General features: G+C 42.5%; 1 protein-coding gene across 1 annotated transcript; it reads left to right on the top strand.

Annotated features, from left to right (window-relative positions):
- The first annotated feature begins 649 nt into the window (after positions 1-649).
- On the top strand, positions 650-22,014 carry LOC147706064 (phosphoenolpyruvate carboxykinase, cytosolic [GTP]-like). The gene is made up of 10 exons (XM_086932511.1): positions 650-808; positions 3,630-3,853; positions 4,869-5,050; positions 5,206-5,409; positions 5,519-5,706; positions 18,062-18,224; positions 18,340-18,564; positions 18,671-18,802; positions 20,300-20,395; positions 20,781-22,014. The coding sequence occupies exons 2-10, from the start codon at positions 3,630-3,632 to the stop codon at positions 21,233-21,235; spliced, it is 1,869 nt and encodes a 622-aa protein (XP_086788637.1). The 5' UTR covers positions 650-808; the 3' UTR covers positions 21,236-22,014.
- Positions 22,015-22,496: the final 482 nt, after the last annotated feature.

Below are 22,496 nucleotides of genomic sequence, written 5' to 3' on the forward strand. Positions count from 1 at the left end.
GCAATCTGAAACTTTGGCAGTTATGTCAGCTGCACATGTTGAAATGTTGAGGCCTGCCAATGGGGGTACACAACACTATTCCATATTTAATGCCTAGTGGAGCCTGCTGTGCGCTGCTGCTACAGGCCCCTCGAGTGACTCCTCGAGCCTGAATATATCGCCTAATCCTGCTAACGTTGCACCTTTCTGTTTCTTTCAGTCCCACACTGTACTTCGGCCGCGTCCAGAAAACGTGTCCAAAGTCAGCAAACACACCCCTGACGGGCCTCCTCGTTGCGCATGCGCGCTCGCGCTGCCATTACGTGCTGTTGGCAGCGTCCTGATTCAGGGATGTTGTTGTCACCTCATCTGCAATCCAGAAACAGGCAGATCTCCTGCATCACAATCCTAGTAGGTTAAAGGTCAAGTACACAACGTATGAAAGCGTCACTCCGGGAGTCCGTCAGCAGGACAAAAACACCACTGGACTCAACGACCACTAATCTGATCAATGATTAGCCGCCGGGGGCCTTATTTTTCGTAGACAGTTTGAGGCCCTTTGTACTTCAGTCTACAGTTGTTTGTTATGGGCCGCGTTCCAAGTGGCTGGACGTCGCTCTCTGACGTCAGAGGCGGTCCTATACTTGAGGGAGGGGGGTTGACGTGCCCTCAACGACTATTTAATAGAGGCCAGGAGCATCTTTAGCCAACAAGACTTGAAGAGCAAGGGAAGAGAAGACCCCAAGAACCGAGGGAGACCCCGAAGATCTCGGAGGATATTCGACGAACTGAGAAGGAGAGCGGAGCTGATTTTTACAAGAAAGAAAAAGTAAGTAAAACCATGAAGCGGAAAGATTACTTAATTTATCATGCTTTAAAATATGTAATGCGTGCATGTTTTCTTTAATTGTCAATCTATTAGTCACCTTGGTCTTTGTATTGTTTCTGAGTATTTTCCACACGAATATGTATTTCGCGCTGAGCAGGATACAATGGCAACTTTGTCACATTATAATTCATTTATATTTTATTTACCTGCAGAGTACTGTCGTATTTCCTTTCTTTCTTTCTATCTTTCTTTCTTTCTTTCTTCCTTTCTCGAATGTTGATGCACGAAGGACTGTGTATAATTTTAGGGCTTATTTTATACTGTTGGCAACAATTCTACTCGCCTGGTATCAGTTTTTATAGAGTCGTCAACTGCGTGTGGCAAATGGGGGGGCTTCCGTCTCTTATACAAGAGCTCTTCTCACATCGCATCTTATAGGTACGATAGTTATCGACCTCAGGCAGATGAAAGGAAGAGTCAGTCCTGTTAGGAAAAAGGCATATCACAGCATTGGCTCAGCCAGCTGAGCTGTCTCACCATCAGCAGAAAAGAAATCACAGCGGGAAACTATAGTCGTGCATTCTTTCCCAGCATCACCGATGCATCAGTCTGAATTTACAGGATAAATCGGCCCCGTTAGAAGCACCTTAAAGAAAGAGCTCGCAGACATCTTTCCACCCGTGTGCACTTCAGCATCAAACTTTTTCAGATGCTTCATCCAGAGGCCTGAATGCAATATGTGTTGACAGTTGGGCACATATGTACATAACTCGAAAGTAGTCACCAGTTCACACGTGCGGTGAGGGACGTTGAGACTACATGCAATATTTGTGATGACAATTAAGTGTGCTAAGGGGACTACACATTCCGTGTGAACTTGAGCACACACGCCATTTCACGATCAATGGTGTAGTAAGGGTGCCGGGGACCTTGTGCATGCAAGGACACCCCCCCCCCCATTACTAGTAGATTACAGCAATAACCTGAGTTCATGGGCCTATAGGACACTGGGCCTCGGTGTCACTGCACCTGCTGCAGTGGCACCGAGGTGTTCCAGGTGGCTTTACTTGTAACTGAGCCATGTTGGAGCTTAAATAGCGCACATTAATTATTATGAGAATATCTCTTATATTGCGCTATTTTCCCTTCACTGTCCTGTGTACGTCTGTTCTTACGGGATATCCGTTTCCTCACCCGTGGCTTTTTGGAGTTTGCACGTTGTTCATTCCTTGTTTCACTCACAATTACTCGGCCGGGGCCTGTGGTTTCTGCCCTCCGCGACTGTATGGGGTAAAAAAAAAAATGGAGCCCGGGATAACATGTTAAAAAGCGCCCTCCATACTTATAACCGATATTTAAGATATTTAGGGTTAGCAATTGAAATGTGTGCTTATATAAGCTATTTGTAGTATTTGTAAGTATATGCATATATAGGTTATGTGTTAAATACCTCGTCCAATCGGGAGTGCAGAAGAGCTGCACCTCTGTGTGTGCGGCACGTGCGCGCGATCCACACAGGCCCTGGCCTCACCAGCACCAGGGGGGTCAAATTATGCGGCAAGGTTGACTAAATTATACATAAAGAAAAGACACATTATGCGACCCTGTGCAGTACATTTTGCGATAGTATTACTGCACACACACATATGTATTATATATACGTAAAAGTACCAGTTTAACATCCAAATAGAGTAGAGGCCATTTAAGGGTGACCAGTGAATCTTTGCATAGGGCTTTCCACTGCGTGGCAACACGGGTCGCCACGATTTTGGCAACGTTTGATCCGTATGAGCTAGAAACACCATTTATTTTGTTTAAATATGCAGATTATGAAGCAGATGGTTATGTGGCAAATGCAGCAAATCCATAATTATGCTGAACGCTGTCACTGTTTTTCTGTCTTTCTTCCTTTGTGCTTTTCCCGCTCTTTACTCTGTACTAAAGTTCAATTAGGATAAATAATTGCCAGACCCCTAGAATGAGTGCCAGTGGGCCCCTCTCCTTCGACCACCGTCTCAAATTAAGCACTATTGCATTCTCTCTCCGCTCAATCCCGCATTAAACTTTACCAAGAAGTGTTACAGGCCCTGGCGGGCCAGTTTGTGATTCTTTGTGATTGTAGGTGGGTGGGATTGGTGCTGTTAATATGGAAAGGACACTTCACCATGCTTTACATTCAACAAAGTGCCCAAGGACACTCCAGGTGGTGTGTGTGTGCCACGCAAGTGCTGCTAGTGCAGGGCTCGACAAATCCACTCGCCCGCTCGCATTTGCGAGGGAGAATGGATGAGGGCGAGCTATTTTTAGCTCCTACTCGCCCTTTCTGGCGAGTAGGAAACAAACTAACTTTTTTCCTCTGCCTTTGAAAACGGAGCAAAAGTGACAAGATAACAAGATTTAAAGGCATTTTTATTGCTCACAAAGGAACTAAGCAATAAAGATGCCTTTAAATCTTGTTAACTTGTCACTTTTGCTCTGTTTTCAAAGACAGAGGTCAAGTAGGTTGCAGTTGGGTCGAGGGGATTTTCCAAGTTACTAGACCTGCAGGACTAGTACAATTTTTCAGATTTGTCGAGCCCTGTAGTGGTGGTGCCCGAAACATACTGAGCTCAGCATCTTTGGTCGCCATCCTCCTGGCAGGGTGTTGCCGGCAATTTACCAAACAGGGCAGGTGCTGGTTGGTCGTTAACGGTGCCAGTCGAGAAAACTCTAGTTGGGAGCCGAGGGGAAGGGTTATCTCCCGTCTTTCCTATCTGTCCCTCATTTCCTTAATTTAAATGAATAATTGGTGCAATGCTGACGCTCTTCGGTCTCTCCTAAGATGGCGCCCCTGCTGCAGACCGAGCTGAAGATCCCCAGCAGGATGGTCCAGGGGGACCTGAACAGCCTGAGCCCAGACGTGAGGGCCTTTGTGGTGGGCAATGCCAGGGTCTGCCAGCCCGAGAGCATCCACATCTGTGACGGGTCCGAGGGGGAGAACGAGAGGATCCTGGCGCTCATGGAGGAGAACGGCATGGTGAAGAGGCTGACCAAGTATGAGAACTGGTGAGTGAAGGGCGCCCTCTGCCGGGCAAGGGTGGGCTCTGAGTCCTGTAAACACTTGTTTAGATCAAGACCCGCTCTTAATTAAGCCTTCTCTTTAGTAGTCTTGCCTCCAGTGCCACATACGTAGCAGCATGGAGTGTAACATGTCTTTTACATACGGACCGACTGACTGCCTCGTTCCCTCTCAGATAAACCCACTCACTCACACATACCTTTGACCTTTGGAAATTGGGGGACGTCTGCTCATTTACTGTTAGTAGCTGCCTTATTACACATCAGGTAATATTACGGGAACCCCTGTTCAAAGTGCCCTGGAGACTGAAGCGAATATTAGTTATCACCCTAGAATAATAATGCCCAAATCCTTCAAGCCTAGCAGTTTTAAAGACTCATTTCACGGATATGTACATCATTTTCACGTCACCACTCTGAAATACAGGAGGAAACTAGTGTGGCGCAGCAGTGACAGCGGTGGTTCGGGGCAGTGCTTAATTTGTAAAAGAATAGCTGCTGTGGCCGAAGGTTTTGTTCAGACCCCAGCGCCGGTGCTCTCGGAGGTGGGGGGTGGGGGGTGGGGAGGGAGCGAGAACCAAATATACCCAGTCTTGATCCCACTTCATACCCTTCTAATCGACCGCCCAACACTCATTGCCTCTTTGTCTCACTTTTTGCCCCTGACTTCGTTTTTTCCGTAACTACCGTCCTCCTTTCCTCGTGCTGTCTTTTATTTAGCTCTGGGTCAAAGTTTGTTTATGTACAATGAGTGCTGGTCTTCAATGAGCGCGGGTGGGTCCCTACTGCAACCTCGAGCTCATGTTAAGCACTGGTGGGGGATATGGAGCTTTTACAAATATACTCCATTACTTTATCCAGATCAGTCAACAGTGGAACACATTCCCTGCACGTGTGCTGGCCCTGTGTTACACACACATTCACAATTCTCCACGGCATTGTTCATGGTACGCTTTCTATGTGGTATTTGTCTCCTGACGCAGTCCGTCCTCTCTTTCCACAGCTGGCTGGCTCTCACCGACCCCAGGGATGTGGCCCGAATCGAGAGCAGGACGGTCATCGTTACTCAGGAGCAGAGGGACACCGTGCCCCTCTCCAAGACCGGAACCAGCCAGCTCGGGCGGTGGATGTCCGAGGGGGACTTCGATAAGGCGTTCAAGGCCCGGTTTCCAGGATGCATGAAAGGTGAGGGTTAAAAGACAGCATCATGCAGGGAGATATGCTAACAGTGACAATCACCAGAATCACTTTTCATTTGTGAAGTTCTTTTATTGGGAGTAAATTGTTAATGACACGTTTTACATATTTGTCCTTAATTTTTAACTCGTCTTGTTCCACAGGTCGCACCATGTACGTCATCCCTTTCAGCATGGGTCCCATTGGCTCGCCCCTGTCCAAGATTGGGATTGAGCTGACGGACTCGCTGTACGTCGTGGCCAGCATGAGGATCATGACCCGGATGGGCACCGACGTCTTGAGAGCCCTGGGCAGCGGCGAGTTTGTGAAATGCCTCCACTCGGTCGGCTGCCCCCTACCACTGAAAAGTATGTTAGTGATGTGTTCGTGTGGTCATTACCTTACACCCATCCCTAAGCTGACATGTGGCCAGTGAGTCCAGGCGCATTAGTAAGGCATCTTCTTGTGTGTCCACAGAACCCTTGGTGAACAACTGGCCCTGTAACCCGGATATGACGCTCATCGCGCACGTTCCTGAACGCAGAGAGATCGTGTCCTTCGGCAGCGGCTACGGAGGGAACTCCCTGTTGGGGAAAAAGTGCTTTGCGCTGAGGATCGCCAGCAGGATTGCCAAGGAGGAGGGATGGCTGGCTGAACACATGCTGGTAAGAGATGGATAAAGGAATCAGTGGCGGCTGGTGAGATTTGAAAGTGGTGGGGCTGGAAATATTTTGCGTATAATGGCGTGCGAGCGAGCGCAGCGAGCGAGCCCGAACCACCTAAGGAGGGTTCGGGGGGGTTCTCCCCCCGAGAAAATTTTGAAAAATTAGCAGCCAAATGGTGGATTTTCAAGACTTTCGGAAGCCATTGTGCTCAACAGAAACAGGCCACTGCCTCCCCTAAAACTATCATCAGTTCCAAGGCCTCATGAATAAACCATTCTAAATTGCAATAAACCACAATTAATTTTAACAATGTTGCATAAATAGGTTGGATCTGGCTATTTGAGATAAAATGGCATTCAAGGTAGCCCATCAGAGTAAAATGCCTACTTTTTCCACATATAATTGAATCACATATTGGTTAGTGTTCATTTTTTGGAACTCAGTAGCATGCATAAAGGCACCATGTATAAACAAAAAACACATAAGCATACAGAGATAAAATATATACATGCATGCAACAAATGTTTCCCCTACCTGTGCTTGTCTGTTTCCTTTATGAATCATTTGTTCAAAGCAAGGTACACAGGAGGTGAATGAAATCTTCATATGATATAATTGGCTACAGATAGAAATATTCATTTGAAGAAAAAAATAATTAAATCTTTAAGACTGTCAACCAAACTTTGAGCCGGCTAGCTTTACAGTTGAAACACGAAACGTAAATATCCCTCACCCCAAAGCCAATTGTTCAAACAGTAATGTAGAATGCTTTATATAGATTTACATTTAAACAATAAAGCATGTTAAAATCCTTTCAAAAAAATGTATAAGGAGCAGGAAGATGACCAAAACCTTTGTGTAGAGAATGTTTAATAGTACAAGAAGTATGTTTTATATACTTTAAATTTAAATACTTTGTACATCACTGCTAAAGTGTCTGGTTAACCAGTACTTTGACAAAACTTGTATATTTACATGAAATATGTATTGGTGCATGGAAGAAACATAACTTTCTCAAAGTTGTATGGGTTCACACATTTATATTATCTAACACCCATGAGGCCACCAACAAAATATTACTAGTAGATAACTCTATATGTTCCAACAAGAAAACAAACATGGTTATATCATTTATGAAAGTGAAATGAGCCAACATTCAGACTCCTTGCATGCAAATATAAGTGCTCCCTTACAGATGTTGCATCACTGCAGATGGCAATTCGCATCAGATTCTGCTAAAGTAATGGAGTTGATGAACATGAAGTGCTGCCGCCTTAAAATAATTGTTTGAATTTTTTATGGTGTGTTGAGTAAGTATGAGGTAATGAGTCATGAGTAGATCTAAAGATATGCAATAGTGTCAAATCTAGTATGCTCTTCAGTTCAGAAATGAACCCTATCATTATAAATGAAGTAATATTATTAACAAATCCACTCAGTATCAGTCCATGATGGCCAGTGGTAGAGATTGTTAAAAAAAATACGTCTAGGATTCTACAGGCCTCTACCACACAGCAACACTACAGTGTATCAGTTTGCAATTAGGAAAAGAGCAAACAAACTACAGCTTCATCTAACGAATAGCCAGAAGAAAATTGTTATTCCTAAAGGGCACTGCATTACAGCAAAAGTTTGTAAGACGAGACTGTATTCAGGACTGACTATAATACCTGGATCAGGCTGACTATAAAGATGAAACCAATAAATAGTATCCTGTAATTCTTACAAGACTGACTGTAGCCCAGTATGCACCATCTTTAAGTATGTAATGGAAGGTGCATGGTATCAGTGTGTCAGGCTATAGTTTGTAAGTTAATGCAAAGCTTGCCAGAGTGTAGGATATTCACAAAACTGGGTCATGTTTGCTGGGGAACTTTGTAAAAAGGTTGAGAGAGAGGTGCATTAACTAATACCCTGAAACAACACTAAGCTTAGGTGGCTTTATAATGATATGTCTGAATTACTCTCAAGTCATGCAAGGTACTGAAACATAAATTTAACACATGGTGCATTTGCTTTCATAGGTTCCTGGACCTGCAGTATACTTGAATGGCTGCTTGCAATACAAAGTAAACAAAAACTATATTTGTTAGCACCAATGATTCACAGCACCACGTGCATTTCAATGGTTTCTATTTGTACAGAAAGTTTGCACGCCGTTCTTTAATGTGAGCAAACCTTTCAATCGTTCTCTTGTTAAAATCTGGAATCTGATTTATTAGTTCTTTTTCCATTGACAGCATGGCCAATGCATTAAGTCGAGCTTGGGTCATTGTGTTCCTTAAAAATGTTTTTATCCTTTTCAGTGTGGAAAAGCATCTTTCAGCCTCAGATGTTGTCATAGGTGTTGTAATGACAATTCTCAGCAATTTAAGAGTCTCACAAAAAGAAGTATGCAAGTTGTTTTGACATAAGAATATATATAAAGCCATGGCACCACCGGTAGCCTGCTGAAAGTCCTGTCTTCCATACAGGATTGATAGTTCAGTGCGCAATCGTGACTTAATTAGCATTGGATATGCTTCCACTGTTTCATTAAGTGCTGCAGTAGGAAAATTGTTGCTATGTTTTTTAAACAGCTCACTATCCAGTAGTGTTGCACTGACTAGATGCCTTGTAAATGCAAAGCGCTCCTTGGCATGCACCACAATAATGTCGCATACTTCCTTTCCTTCCTGATTCAAGGTGTTTATCTGTAGTTTGCGGTTTGCAAATCGAGAATCATCTGGCAATTCAGAGTCCAAATTATCAATGGATTCTCGTACTTTGTTGATGCTGATCATAAAGGCAGAAGTGTTTTTTTGGGCAGATACAGTATCAATGTCTCGTTTTTGTAATTGCTCATACAACAAATTGACGTGTGGCATTATATAGTGGAACAAATAAAGAAAAAAAAGAAACTCCCTGTCTTCCAGAGTCCTGGTAAAGCCCTTAGCTTCACACACAGAAGTGGAATCAAATGTACTGTCTTCTGTAATAGATTTCATGCATTCTAAAAGGTCACCCCTGTGTTCGTGAATTATATTGATAGCTCGGATGTTGAAGTTCCAGCGAGTTGCAGACCCTCTCGGTATTCTTTTTGCCACTATCTGTTGAAGCACTTCAGTCCGTTTTGGCGAACGGGAAAAAAAAGCAGTAATACCACCCAACTCTTTAAAGAAAATTCTGCATCTGGTTATTTTTGAAGCAGCCTGTTCCATGATTAGATTTAGTTGGTGGGCATAGCAATGGACATAGTGCGCATTTGGATAGATGTCTCTGATCTTTTTTTGAACCCCACCAGAGGCACCGCGCATGACACTGGCACCATCATAGCTCTGAGCAATTAGCTTCTCTTTACCACTGTGCTCTGGGAAAATATGTTCAAGTTCATTAAGAATAGATGCCGAAATTGTATCTGCAGTTGAATCTTTAAGCTTCGAAAAACACCAAAATCTTTCTACTACCTTGGAATTGCCATCAATGTAGCGGAAAACAAGTACTGACTGCGTCTTGGTAGAGACATCAGTTGTATCATCGGCCTGGATAGCTACGTAATCAGTGCTTCTTATTTGCTGTACAATAATTTCTTTTGTTACCTCCAGCATACAGTCAAGCAACTCATTCTGGATTGTCTTGGAAGTGCCTTTAAATACAGTTGCACTTTTTAAGTGCGCTTCCATTGCACTGTCTATACTGGATACAAAATCAACCAGCCCTTTGAAGACGCCAGGATTTTGGGAATGTTCAGTTTCATCGTGGCCGCGCAATGCCAATTCAAAAGCTCCACAAAATTTTACACAGTCAATCAGTTTGGATAATATATAACGGTTCTTATCAACCTCCTCATTGTGTTTGATTACCCCCTTGCGGTAGGCTTCATTTAACTGTAGTGCAATATTTGATTTTCCAAACAAAGACAACTTTAATACATTGGTCAAGTGGGCTTCACTGGAATCATGCCTCTTTATTTTTTCTGCCAGATGTTTAAGGTCAGTAACTCCTGTTTTAGTCCAGCTAACTTCACCCCCAAAGAGCAAGCAGGGGAAACAGAACAAGGCATTCTTAGCAGAGCTGGCAGTTAACCACTCGATTTTATCAAACCAGCTCCGTGTAAATCTACGTGTGTAACCCTTGCCCCGGTCTTTTGTAGACTGTTCAATGTTTATTTCAGGTTTATCAGGTCCAAGTCCTTTCACCCGAAGTTTATCTTCCTGTGTCATTCCCAAAAATGGTTTTGTGAGTAAACTGTCAACTGTGTTCATTTTGATAAACAATAAAATGAACAGTTCAAAGAAAGCCTAAACTAGATTATAGATGTATCACCTAACAGAGGTCACCCACTTTCCTTGTGCTTATCAAACTATCTCTTGATTTCCTGTTAGTGCCTGTAGAAAACCTTTCTGCCGGTTTCCTCACTGCTGCCTGTAGTTTCTTTTGATAAACTATCTGTTGATTTCCTCCCTGGTGCTTGTCAAGCTATCTGTTGATTTCCTCTGGTACCTGTTGAAAAGCTTTCTGCTGGTTTCCTCTCTGCTGCCTGTAGTTTCTTTTGATAAACTATCTGTTGATTTCCTCTGGTACCTGTTGAAAAGCTTTCTGCTGGTTTCCTCTCTGCTGCCTGTAGTTTCTTTGATAAACTATCTGTTGATTTTCTCTGGTACCTGTTGAAAAGCTTTCTGCTGGTTTCCTCTCTGCTGCCTGTAGTTTCTTTGATAAACTATCTGTTGATTTCCTCTGCCAGGTGCTTGTCGAACTATCTGTTGATTTCCTCCCTGGTGCTTGTCAAGCTATCTGTTGATTTCCTCTGGTACCTGTTGAAAAGATTTCTGCTGGTTTCCTCTCTGCTGCCTGTAGTTTCTTTGATAAACTATCTGTTGATTTTCTCTGGTACCTGTTGAAAAGCTTTCTGCTGGTTTCCTCTCTGCTGCCTGTAGTTTCTTTGTTAAACTATATGTTGATTTCCTCCCTGGTGCTTGTCAAGCTATCTGTTGATTTTCTCTGGTGCCTGTTGAAAAGCTTTCTGCTGGTTTACTGTCCGCTGCCTGTTAAACTATCTGCTGATTTCCTCCCTGGTGCCTGTGAAAAGGTAAAAAGGACGTAAGCTTTGAGAATGGTGTCCACTGGATACACAGCAGAAACCACTGAACAGCTTGAACAATTGAAACCTACAGTCCTGTATATACTCAGACTAGAGGGTGAAAAACAGTTGAAAACCGAATATCCTGGGGGTTCTTGCATGCTTAATGCACCTTGCATGGGGCCTTTTTAGGTTTCATTACATCAGTGTACTGCAGTCACCTCACCAGCCTTAGTGTCAAAATCTCAATTGCGTGCATTTAGGTGTAGAAATGTAAACAGACATGCTAAAGTATATTCAACAATTTCCATGTCATCACATTCAATACTGCTTTAAAGCTGTCTGAATAATTTTCAGTAGTAGCTTCTTCCCTATCGTGCTTTCCATTAACATACACCTATCACAAAATGAACAGTTTCACTAAGTTAACAATCATGGCCTAGATGTATCAAGCCGTTTGTGATTCGCAAAGGCCGGAATTTGCAGAATTCCGGCGTTTGCGTATCGCAAACTGTATTTTTGCATGCAACAACAATTCGCAAAATAAGGAATCACAAAAATTAGCGATTCCTTATTTTTCTTTAGCATTTAAGGAATCACAATTTTGCGATTCCTTAAATGCTATGTATGTAGCATTTTGGATTTGTGAATTTAGGTTAAGAAATCGCAAATTACCACCAACTTGTAGTTGGTGGTAATTTGCGACTTCTTTTAAAAATGCACAATTTGGCATTTGTGAAGGTGGCATGAGACGCACATACATGCCCCTTCAGCATACTTCCAGAAATCCACCTTATGTACGTTTAGACAGAGACCGTCCAACTCTTTCAACAGGAACTGGAATGAGGCACAAGCACAACACCTTAAATAACGTCAAACTCATCTATCTAATCTTTTAATACACCCAGCACATGCCCTGCCACTTGTATTTTGGAGACTAGTGGGCCTTTCTGAGTGTAGTTTAGTTGGAAGAAGGGATGCTACTGTAATTGACAATCACAGTATCTGGGATAAAGTTAAACCTACAGCAATATACTCGGCCACATTAATTACAAGCCAGACTGCGCCAACAAGGCCCCAAGAGAGGCCTGGGCTGTCAGATGCATTAACGCTTACACGTGCCCAGCCCAGTACCTCACGAACCAGATCCAAAACAGGTTATTAGAAAGCTTTTACAACATGTCAGAGAATTATTCAGCAGCAGCTGAGGTGGTGGTTTTTCAGGCGCCTCATTAAAAATGCTTTCCTTTTAACAGTGTATAAAATCAAGTATGCATTATATTTCTCACGTTTCACTACATTTCTACTAAATAATAATAATTAAGAACAAGCAATGGCATAGCCAAGAGGTCTCGCCTTTGGGACCATATATAAGTGTTTAGCCATGCAACAGTTGATGTTGTTCACCAGGGATATTGTGCTGGATAACTAAACACTTATAAAGTCCCAAAGGTGAGACCTATTGGCTATGCCAATGCTTGTGTGTAATGTCTTTGTTGTTGTTTAGATACATAAACAGCAAACACATTCATGTAGCACTATAAGCATACCCAGAAGCATATACAGACAAAATGTAGAGAGATATGCAGTGAGACAATACACAAATGGCAACATGCAAACACAGGTGGTTGTCAATGGATGCTTTGATGGCTGTTAAGAGGAATACATAGTTAAAGAGACTGTTGGATGACTGTATGTGCATATTATGGTGGATCGGTGTTAATCACATAAGTAGCTTGATGCACATGCGAACATATGGGTGAACAGCCGGGTGTTAGAGGATGGATCAATGCGCAGCTAAGAGTGGATGGATATGTGCTTGGTTGAAGGTGGTTCAGGAATGAATAGGTATGGGTGGATATACAACATTACGCAGATCCATGTGGATAACTGAGCAGGATAAGTGTGCGTTCAAGGGTGTTGGGCCAAAGATTAAGTGAGTGCATAGCTGGGGGCATGGGTAGGGGTAGGATGTGTGGATGTAATTGCATAGGTGAATGGAGGAATGCATAAGAGTGGGAGTGGATGCCTCCAACATCATTTAAATTAAAAGAGTCAAAAGAGTCATGGTTTGCTTGTGACATTCTAAACATAAAAAATTGGGACCCATAGAGGATTAGTGTTGAATTAGTAAAGTATATGAAACATGCAAGTACATTTTAAGTAGTGGATAGGTTAGTCAGTTATTTGGATTTGGAATGATAGCACGCAGAAGGATAGAGGAGGAAAAAAGGTTTGTATTTAGAGCACAGGATCACAAAATGGGAACTCTCTTAAAATCATGTAAGTGTGCAATAAGTGGTCTTGAAACAGGCACAAAAATGAAATAGCAATTGATTCAAAAATATGGTAAGAGGGTATGCGTGCTGGAAGGGATTCGTGATAAAGGACATTTATCCACGATCGTGCTGGCAGGATGGTGTTTTATTCACATCATTTGAACACTTACAGCAATGTGCAAGAAATGTTTACTCAGTCACCTGGCTGTCATTGGGTATGTGTCACCGCTATACAGGTATTAACGTCGTATGCTGAGTACAGTAATGAGGACTTCTAGTCTGCATATTTAAATGAAATCACTGTGAAGGCAGCTGAAATCTGCAAAAGGTGCTTTTTCAGTGACACTCTTTATACAAAACCCTTAATTAATCTTGAGAGATCACCACCAGTACTACACAAAATAACACCCATTTGTGTCGTTCAGGAACAGTTAAAGCATGTCTGGAGTCCTATAAGTTATTTTTTCAAGCATTGCAATCTGTATCCATTTTACCTTTATCTTTCATTGACATCTTTATATTTTTTAGTTGACAAATATGTAATATCTAATGTTTTTCACAGTGATGCTTCAGCTGGTTTTGCAGCCATTGTACTGTAATTACCGAGGGCCCGGCTCGTAGTTAAGTGAGTGAAGCATGTTGTCCGACTCATTAGAAGTAAAGGCAACAGTACCCCTACTGAGATTCAAACAGTTTACACATAAACCCTCAAGAAATGTGCATTACTGGGACAGATAGCCACACATATATGCTAATGCATACATACACGTGCTCACCATGTGCATTAAGTGCGACAACATGTGGTTAAATACTCATAGCTGCCAAGGTTTCAGATTGCCATGTGTGACATTTTCATAATTTCTGTGAAATAATTATGAGTGACATTTCAACAACTATGAGTGACACTTTCTCACGAGCTAAAACCAGCCAAGTCTGCCCTGAGATCCCTGCGCCCGGTGTTGTGCTACTAGTGGCTGGGTGTCAGCAAGGCAGACGCACAACAGCTATGTCCTCCCTGCCCTGGCTGCCAGCCTTACCTGGCTGCCCTCACCCCTACCCCCGCACAAGGTCCTACGCATTTGGTGTTGAAGAATGCACCATGTGTATGTTCAGCCCTGCAGTTGTCTGGCTACCCCAGGCAGATTATGTGCCCCCTCCATGGCAACTAAAAATCCTACCGAACTTGGCAGCCAAGAAATGGGAATGCAGCACTCCCGCAGGGAAGCTATTTTTGAACAAGTGTGTCACCTTAACATTTTAAAACAATGTTCAGGCCAGGGTGCACAATACGAGCCAAGCATGAAATCCTGGAGGCATTTTTTGAAGGCCATTAGTTCCCATGAACGGAGTATTATGCGTGGCTAGAAAAATACAATTGCAAAGCAATAGCACGTTAAAAAAATATATACATATCCACCATAGTAATGTGAAATCGAGTAGATAATGAAAGTTTACACGCCTCATGGCACAATGACACCCTAAGGATGAATGGTATTTAGAAGATCAGAGCATAACCTACCTGCCTCAGTTCGGAAATGTTGAGACTGTGGAATAACTATAACGAGCAGTGTATCTTTGAAGTTACAACCAGTCTCAGCATTTGCTTTATAGAACTGCAGGACCCGGACACTTAAAGCCCCTAATTAGACCACACTTTCAACAGCTTTATTTTTGTCAAAACAATGGGTTCATCAGCATCATCACAGCAGTTTTAAAAGCAGTGAGCGCACGAAAAGAATTCCAGATTTCTTTTGTTCAAGGCAGGGTTGTTCTTATTTACATTTAATTTTCTATTAGATTTGCACCAGTAACAACCGCCGGCGCCGGGCCCTGCACCTTTCATCATCATTCATTGCATCTGACTTCTGACCAGCCTGAGCCTGAGCATTTCTTTCACCATTTCTCTCTAAAGAGCCGCGATCCTTGACCTTACACCTTCTTCAACACCATTTCTATGCACCTTTCTAACTGTAGGCCCGGCCGAGACCTGAAGGAGTTTGCACTCGTCACACCCACGAGGTGGCCGGTGGGTCCCACTCCCAGTAATTACTAATTTCAGGACAGGCAAACACTGTCTATTCAGCCTCACGCACGCCAATGGCAAGTGATCCATAGAGGATTTAATGGGAAGAAGACATATTTATTAAGCTCTGCTTTCATTGCTCTTCGAACCGCAGATAATTTATAATTTATAATTTACACTGTGACTCATATGTATTTAAAATCTGTATGTCTGAACACTTTCAGTATGTGCATAACTTCACTCTCTTCCATTCTGCACTCGGACATTTCACAACCTAATAACAACTCTGAGTCTAAGTCAGGTGGGTTTGTGGTGCTTTGATTAGTTCAATCAAGTCAGTGCCACGTGTGGTGCTGTTGTGATTAATACAACGTCTGCATCATTCATTATAAACATTATACAATGGTTACTACGCGTGTCGCTCTCTCATGTTACACAATACACACACAGCCTCATTTATAGTCGTCAGCCTGGGAAAGGGCCGTTCGGTCGCCCCGAGGTAGGATTTGACTGCACTCACTGTAGTACATTTTTTTGTTTACTGGCAGCCAGGCAGCAAATGCAATCATGACAAGGGGGGAGGAGAGCGCCGGGGCATTAGAAGAAGACAGACAACATTCCTGGCTTAATTACACAGACTGGGATGCATTGCGATGTGCGCAAAATAAAGTAAAAACTTGTGGCCGCGTGGGGCCCTACCTGCCCGAGGTCACTTCAGTAACAGCACTTTCACAGTCGTCTCGGTGACCGGTCTGCCCAGCCTGCCTGCAACCAAAACGAATGGCTAGGCTGCTGCTGCAGGGCACGACCGGTAGAGTCGACTGCTTTCCTTCAGAGGCTCCGGACCGTTAGTGTGAAAGCTAGCTGAAAAACACTGAAGTCCGTCACTCAGTGTAAAATGGCTGCTAGTCTCTTCTTCTCCTACTTGCGCGGCGGCGGGAAGAAGACGGAGTCTGCGCAGATCCCAACTCGTCACACACAGGGTGGGTCTCACCACGCCCTGTAACGAGTTGGGAGGGGTGACACTCCGAATCCACAGGACAGCCAGCTCTCCTCCTCCTCCACCTGATTGACGTGGAGACGTTAGCAATCCCGGGCTTGTGTTAAAAACGCCCGGGGCTAACTTAATCTCCACGCCATCAGGGGGTGGAGACTGGGCTTCCATGCTGTATATTGCCGAGCTGATGACATCACAGCCTTCGGGGCTGTGAGGGTCTCAGCCGGCCGTGCAGCGCGGCGGTATTGGCAGTGGGGGGCAGGAGACTTGTCAGACTTAGTAGTGCCCCGTGTTCTTTGTGTTCGTTCTTTTTGAATTTTTTTTAATTAAAATGGACAATAATAAAGTTATGAAAATATAAAAACCACGTAAGAAACGTGATAAATTGCCTGGGGCTAAATTGCCTGGGGCGGAGCCCCAACGCCCATAAAGAGAAACCGCCACTGAAAGGAATATTGGAATGTTCTGTAGACTCAAAACATCAACAACATCTAAGGGCCTGATTTAGAGTTTGGTGGATGGTTACTCCATTACAAAGATGACAGATAGACTATACCCTATTACAAGTGCACTACATCCTAATGCACATGTAATAAGGCAGATGGGAACTCCCTCAACCTTATTATAAGTGCATACTTAAAGCGTTACAAAGAAAAGCAGGAGAACTTAAATATTTTCCCACTGGAGGAAAGAGGTCATCAGAACCATCAGATGAAGCTGATGAAATATTTATAGGGTGTAAAATCAGTAAAAGTGGTAAACATTTCTCATGGATAAAGTACTAACGTAGATTGATATTGGACCAGGAGGGAGCTGAAGGATGGGTGGATTTAAAACCTGAACATACTTTGAGAAGGAAACAGTAGTACCAGCTGGATCATACCGTCTTAAAAAGAAGATGCATGAAACACTGTAAATTAATTTAAAAACGACCTTCGACAGAATGAAATACAACAATGCGGCCTATGTAGGGGTATCAGTGGAGTCCAGGTGCAGAGTAGTTTGCTTACTCACTGCAGTTGAATATCCAACTTTTTGTACTGGGTGAGATGAACGTACATTCAAATTGCACAAAGACTGATTACACCAGCTGACCCTTGCTTGGTGGTGCGCGGAGTCTCTGCTAGACATGCTCCAACGCCTCAGATGTGTTTATGAGGCTTTGGTCTGTGGTTAGTTCAGAAGTGCCTGATGCACTGCAGAGATGATCTGGAGCACGGTCAGTTTGCCTTCCTATATTGTAGAGATCACCTTAATGCATGCATGGTTGTTCTAGACATAGATGGATTTGCCCACAGTAAATCTTACTAAACGTTGGACCTGGAACCAGGTCTACACCTAAAAGTTTTTAGGTGAGAGTTGAACTTGTTACAGCTGTGTAACGCGAAGTGCAAATTTAGTAGCATATTCTCTTCCTATGTCTTGAGTGTAACTGATGGTGGACTCTCTTAAAATGCTAAAGACACAGCTTTCCTCTACTACTCATGCAGGCAGTAGAAGTCTAGATACAAAAGACTAAAGAGACCAACAAGGGAGTGGAGGGTGGGAAATCTGGAAACCAGGGATAGTTGGCGGTGGTAAAATTGAGGTCGGAGGACCTAGGAATGGAATTGCAGGAAATAGATTATGATTAAAGTAGAATCAAATAGATATACGACAGGTGGATGTGGCACCAGGTCTACAGCAGCGCTTCTTGTATAATATTATGCAAATCAATTGAAAAAGAGCCCAGATACACTAATTATCGACCTTATCATAAAACCACTTGTCCACAAAAATCTAGACCACACACCTCAGTGGTTAGAATCATCTAAAACTATCTCTTGGAAAAGAAATAACGCAAATATATTGGACCAAAAATGTTGTTCTCCTGCAGACATGTGGAAAACTTTGGTTTGTTCGATGAACAGAATTATAGATCAAAGCAGCGTCCCCCATTTTGTACAATGATTGATGCTAAATTGAGTAGTAAGCAACCAACTCTTTTTTCCCCTCAGATATTGGGCATCACAAACCCAGATGGTGAGAAGAAGTATTTTGCAGCCGCCTTCCCTAGTGCATGTGGGAAAACCAACTTGGCCATGATGAACCCAACTTTGCCTGGCTGGAAAGTTGAGTGTGTGGGAGATGATATTGCCTGGATGAAGTTTGATGAACAAGGTAACCTGCTTATTGTAGGGCTACAGATGACCTTTGTGAACATGTAATTTGAATGGTGCTACATTCTACACAAGTCTACCGTTCCATTCTAATCAACTGCTTTGCTCTGTTGCAGGTAACCTTAGGGCTATTAATCCTGAGAATGGATTTTTTGGTGTTGCTCCTGGAACATCAGAAATGACAAACCCGAACGCCATGAAGACCATCGAGAAGAACACAATCTTCACCAATGTTGGGGAGACCAGTGATGGAGGCATCTACTGGGAGGGCATCGAGAAGACAGAGGAATCGGGAGTGACTCTGACCTCATGGAAAAACAAGGAATGGACTCAGGACAGTGGTAAGGAGGAGAATGCTCTATAGTATACATGTAACACATTCCAACTCTATTGTGTAGACTTGGTGTCTGATACTCAGACGTCTTCTCATATTTTCTTTCATTCTAGATGAGCCGTGTGCCCATCCCAATTCTCGTTTCTGCACTCCTGCCAGCCAGTGCCCCATCATTGATCCGGCATGGGAATCCCCTGAGGGCGTGCCCATCGAGGGCATCATTTTTGGAGGACGGAGACCCAAAGGCGAAAATTCTAAAACACCTTGAATAGAAGACATACTGCACACCTTCAGTTCAATAGCTGTTTATTTAATCACTGTTTAGTCAGATAATTAAAAAAGAAACTGTTTTGGGGCATGTTGTATAAAATAACTTTTGGTAGATTGCACTTAATTTGCATGGATACTAAATCACCAATTATAATACTAGTGAAAGGTTCTGTTAAATATTTGTACTCAGCAAAACTGTCACTTTAAGGAGAAGTATCTGGAAGCAATAATTTTAGTACAATTGCAAATAATATAATCCATTGGTTATTGGAGAATTGTGATTAACGGGGGTTCAGCTCTATTTTGTGTCTTTGCTCTTCCACTATGATCACTCTTTGGAAACTGTTCTAAGCCTGTTTTTCTGACCTTGCTCTAATCATGTTTTCTGTAAAGGGAGATTTGTGCATTTACTACTCTTTCTATCAGTATCTATTTCACATTACTCTTGTGACAACTCGTCTCTAATGCCTCTGTGTTCTAACAGTGAATCTCCATTGAAATATGCTAATCAGTTCTACAGTGTTCATACCCTTAGGTATTTGAGTGTCTGTGTTCTTTTTTTAACCTCTAATTTTCTCATCTAACCTACACACAGTTAGATCCTCACATTTTTACATTGGATTTTTTAGGGTAACCTTTTCCCTACCTGGGTCTCAGTCTTTCAAACTCAAACAGTGATTTTTCACATCATTTATGACACCCTTGTTCAAGGATCAGAGATTATTGATCCATCTGAATCGTAGCAAAACTCGCTCAGTGGACCAACGCGTCCATGTAGAAATCTGTGTGTATCCTGAAGGTCCTAGGTACGAACTATCCTGGGTTCACTCAATCTTTCATTCTTCTGCAATCACTTAAATGAGGTACTTTAAGTTTGCAACTAATTACCGCCTGTTATCAGCAACCTGAAAAGAGACAAATGATAGAGATCCCTAAATAAGCACTGGTATTCCTATTATGAATAACAACCCCTCTGCCTAAAATCCTAATCAATTTATCTCCCATTGTCAAGAGACCTCGAGACCCCTGTGGTTTGCACGATGTTAAGACCACATCTCTCTCTATCTCTCTTACATCCAGTGCTTTAAATGGACAGCATACCTGCACTTCTTTAATTTGACTCCTCAGCACTGCCGCAATACATTTAATAAGAAAGTACCGGCAATTCTCAGGAACAAATACGTGCTCTGAATACAGACTACCAGCACCTCTATATTTCCATTTAAACCACCTCTCACATCCATAAACTGTATCCCATTACCAAAACTTTTTCACTGATAACAGCATCTCAAAGCTTTTTTGAAGCCCTGTTGGCTCTAGATAGGGCCCGACGAAACAATCTTTTATTAAAAGACATGTCCTTGTGTAGACATAGCACTGAGCCGTTGAAGTCTTTAAGTTCTATGTACAAAATGCACATGATAGAGATATTGTAGGAATCTTGTCTGAACACACCTTCCTCTGATTTGCAGGTGTTCCTTTGGTCTATGAAGCACTGAACTGGCAGCATGGAGTGTTTGTGGGGGCGGCCATGAGATCTGAGTCAACAGCAGCCGCAGAGCACAAAGGTGAGTCAAACTTCAGGTGTGTCTTATAAAATGCACTACTGTGACACCTGTGCGCCAGAAACTACCCCGACATTCAAATGATCGACTGACGTGAACATTTCTTTCTGCCTCTTCTCAGCCTGAAAATATTAATTTTCTCCTCCCTATAAAAGCTTCTCTTTAAGACTGATAGCCTGACATGTTACAGACTCTCCCTCAGGCCTCTTATGCTCACAGTCACACTGACAATGACCTCAATCTCTTGGTTTCCCCATATGCAAGCTTACCTCCGATATACTTCCTTGTAAAACCTACCTCTCTGAATGTAAACAAATGTGCGACCATTATGAATATCTAAAATAATATAAAATAAGATTGACGTGTTCCTATTACCCTGTATTTTCAGGTAAAATCATCATGCACGATCCTTTCGCCATGAGACCTTTCTTTGGTTACAACTTCGGCCGCTACCTGGCCCACTGGCTGAGCATGGAGCACTTCCCCGCTGCCAAACTGCCCAAAATCTTCCACGTCAACTGGTTCCGCAAAGACGCACAGGGCAATTTCCTCTGGCCCGGCTATGGTGAGAACTCCCGCGTTCTGGAGTGGATGTTCCGAAGGATCAACGGCGAGGAGTGTGCAGAGCGCACTGCCATAGGTTATGTGCCTACAACCACAGACTTCAACTTAAAAGGTCTCAAAGATGTCAATATGGCAGAGCTTTTCCACTTGTCCAGGGACTTCTGGGAAGAGGAGGTGGAAGACATCAAGAAATACTTTGAAGAACAAGTCAATGCTGACCTCCCATATGAAATAGAGCGGGAGCTTCTCGTGCTGGAGAACAGAATTAAACAGATGTGAGCTGCTGAGAGGGGTTCATGACTCATTATGTGGACAGAATTCACCAACACTTCTGAGAATTCACTCACTGAGAACCAGATAAAGGCCCAGGAGTAATTGCTCCTAGATTGGGATGTAAAGAGTATGGACATACGTATGGCCAGCTCAGTGAATACACAGAGGCACAGTAGAGCTGGCCACTTTTGTACTGTCTCTTGTATGCTTGGAATTATTGTTTACGTTTATCTGTACATTATGGCTATGTTAAAAGTTGGTATGTATTTGAAGCCATTGGATGCTTTGAAGATTTCTTGTGATTTTACTGACCTCAGTTAAATCCATCAAGGCTGAGCTTCAACTCAGGGATTTCCGAACATTATATTTGTGAATGTAGGAGAGGGAAACATGAACCGTGCAAAGGAACCTTGGTGTTTCCATCTTGTTGTAGACATTTGGAATCTCATTAGTAATCCTGGATTTCAAAACCATTTAATAATGATGTAAATTCTGCACATGGTATCAAGTTAGCCTTTTTGTTGTAAATAATTAAGCAATGATATATGAGAGAAAGAAAAGAAAATGCTATATAGTTGAAACATGTACAGGGTATATACATATTTATTTATTTTTAAAATGTATGTGTGTCTATATATTTAAAAAAGATTTGTTTCCGATTCAATCCATTTTAAAACAATTGTTGTACATTTATTGCATCTTATTTTTCTATGCCGTATTTTCTGTAATTTTAATTGTTTTTCATCATTGTTCTACTATTTATTAAATCACTTGTTTTTTACAAACCTTTGAAAGTGGTCCTGATTTGACTTAAACATGAGGCAACCCTCTGTTTCTAGGAACACGATCTTCTTAAACTATGAAAAAATATTGATTTCTCACGATCTGATTGCGCAGTTTTTCCTATTTTAGACGGTAATGTGTAACATCTCCATCTGCCTTAGGTGCTTCCTGACTAATTACTTCCAAATGCATGATTACTACAAACTTTTATGTTTTTATAGAGGAACATGACCACAGAGAAACTTACTATTTTGAGATGGATGAAAAACGCTTTTATTTGATATAACTCAACAATATCTTCGTAAGAATGCTTGAGCAGCACAAGAGGTAAATGGAGAAAAACATTACTTGTTAACATCTCATTTCAGTGCCCTCCATGTGGCCTCATAATAATCCACACAACAACTTAATCTGAGTTTGGTAGGTTTAATTATAGGTTTAGAAACAAATCAATGTAGACCAATCTGAACATAATCATATAAAA

This window comes from Lissotriton vulgaris, chromosome 7, assembly GCF_964263255.1.
Source record: "Lissotriton vulgaris chromosome 7, aLisVul1.2, whole genome shotgun sequence".
Lineage (NCBI taxonomy): Eukaryota > Metazoa > Chordata > Amphibia > Caudata > Salamandridae > Lissotriton > Lissotriton vulgaris.

Excerpts from the sequence above, each read along its gene's own strand:
- LOC147706064 (XM_086932511.1), top strand. The coding sequence starts at position 3,630 with ATGGCGCCCCTGCTGCAGACCGAGCTGAAGATCCCCAGCAGGATGGTC. Across the intron at positions 3,854-4,868 it reads CTGACCAAGTATGAGAACTG|CTGGCTGGCTCTCACCGACC; the intron begins GTGAGTGAAGGG and ends CTCTTTCCACAG. Across the intron at positions 18,803-20,299 it reads TGGAGGACGGAGACCCAAAG|GTGTTCCTTTGGTCTATGAA; the intron begins GCGAAAATTCTA and ends TCTGATTTGCAG.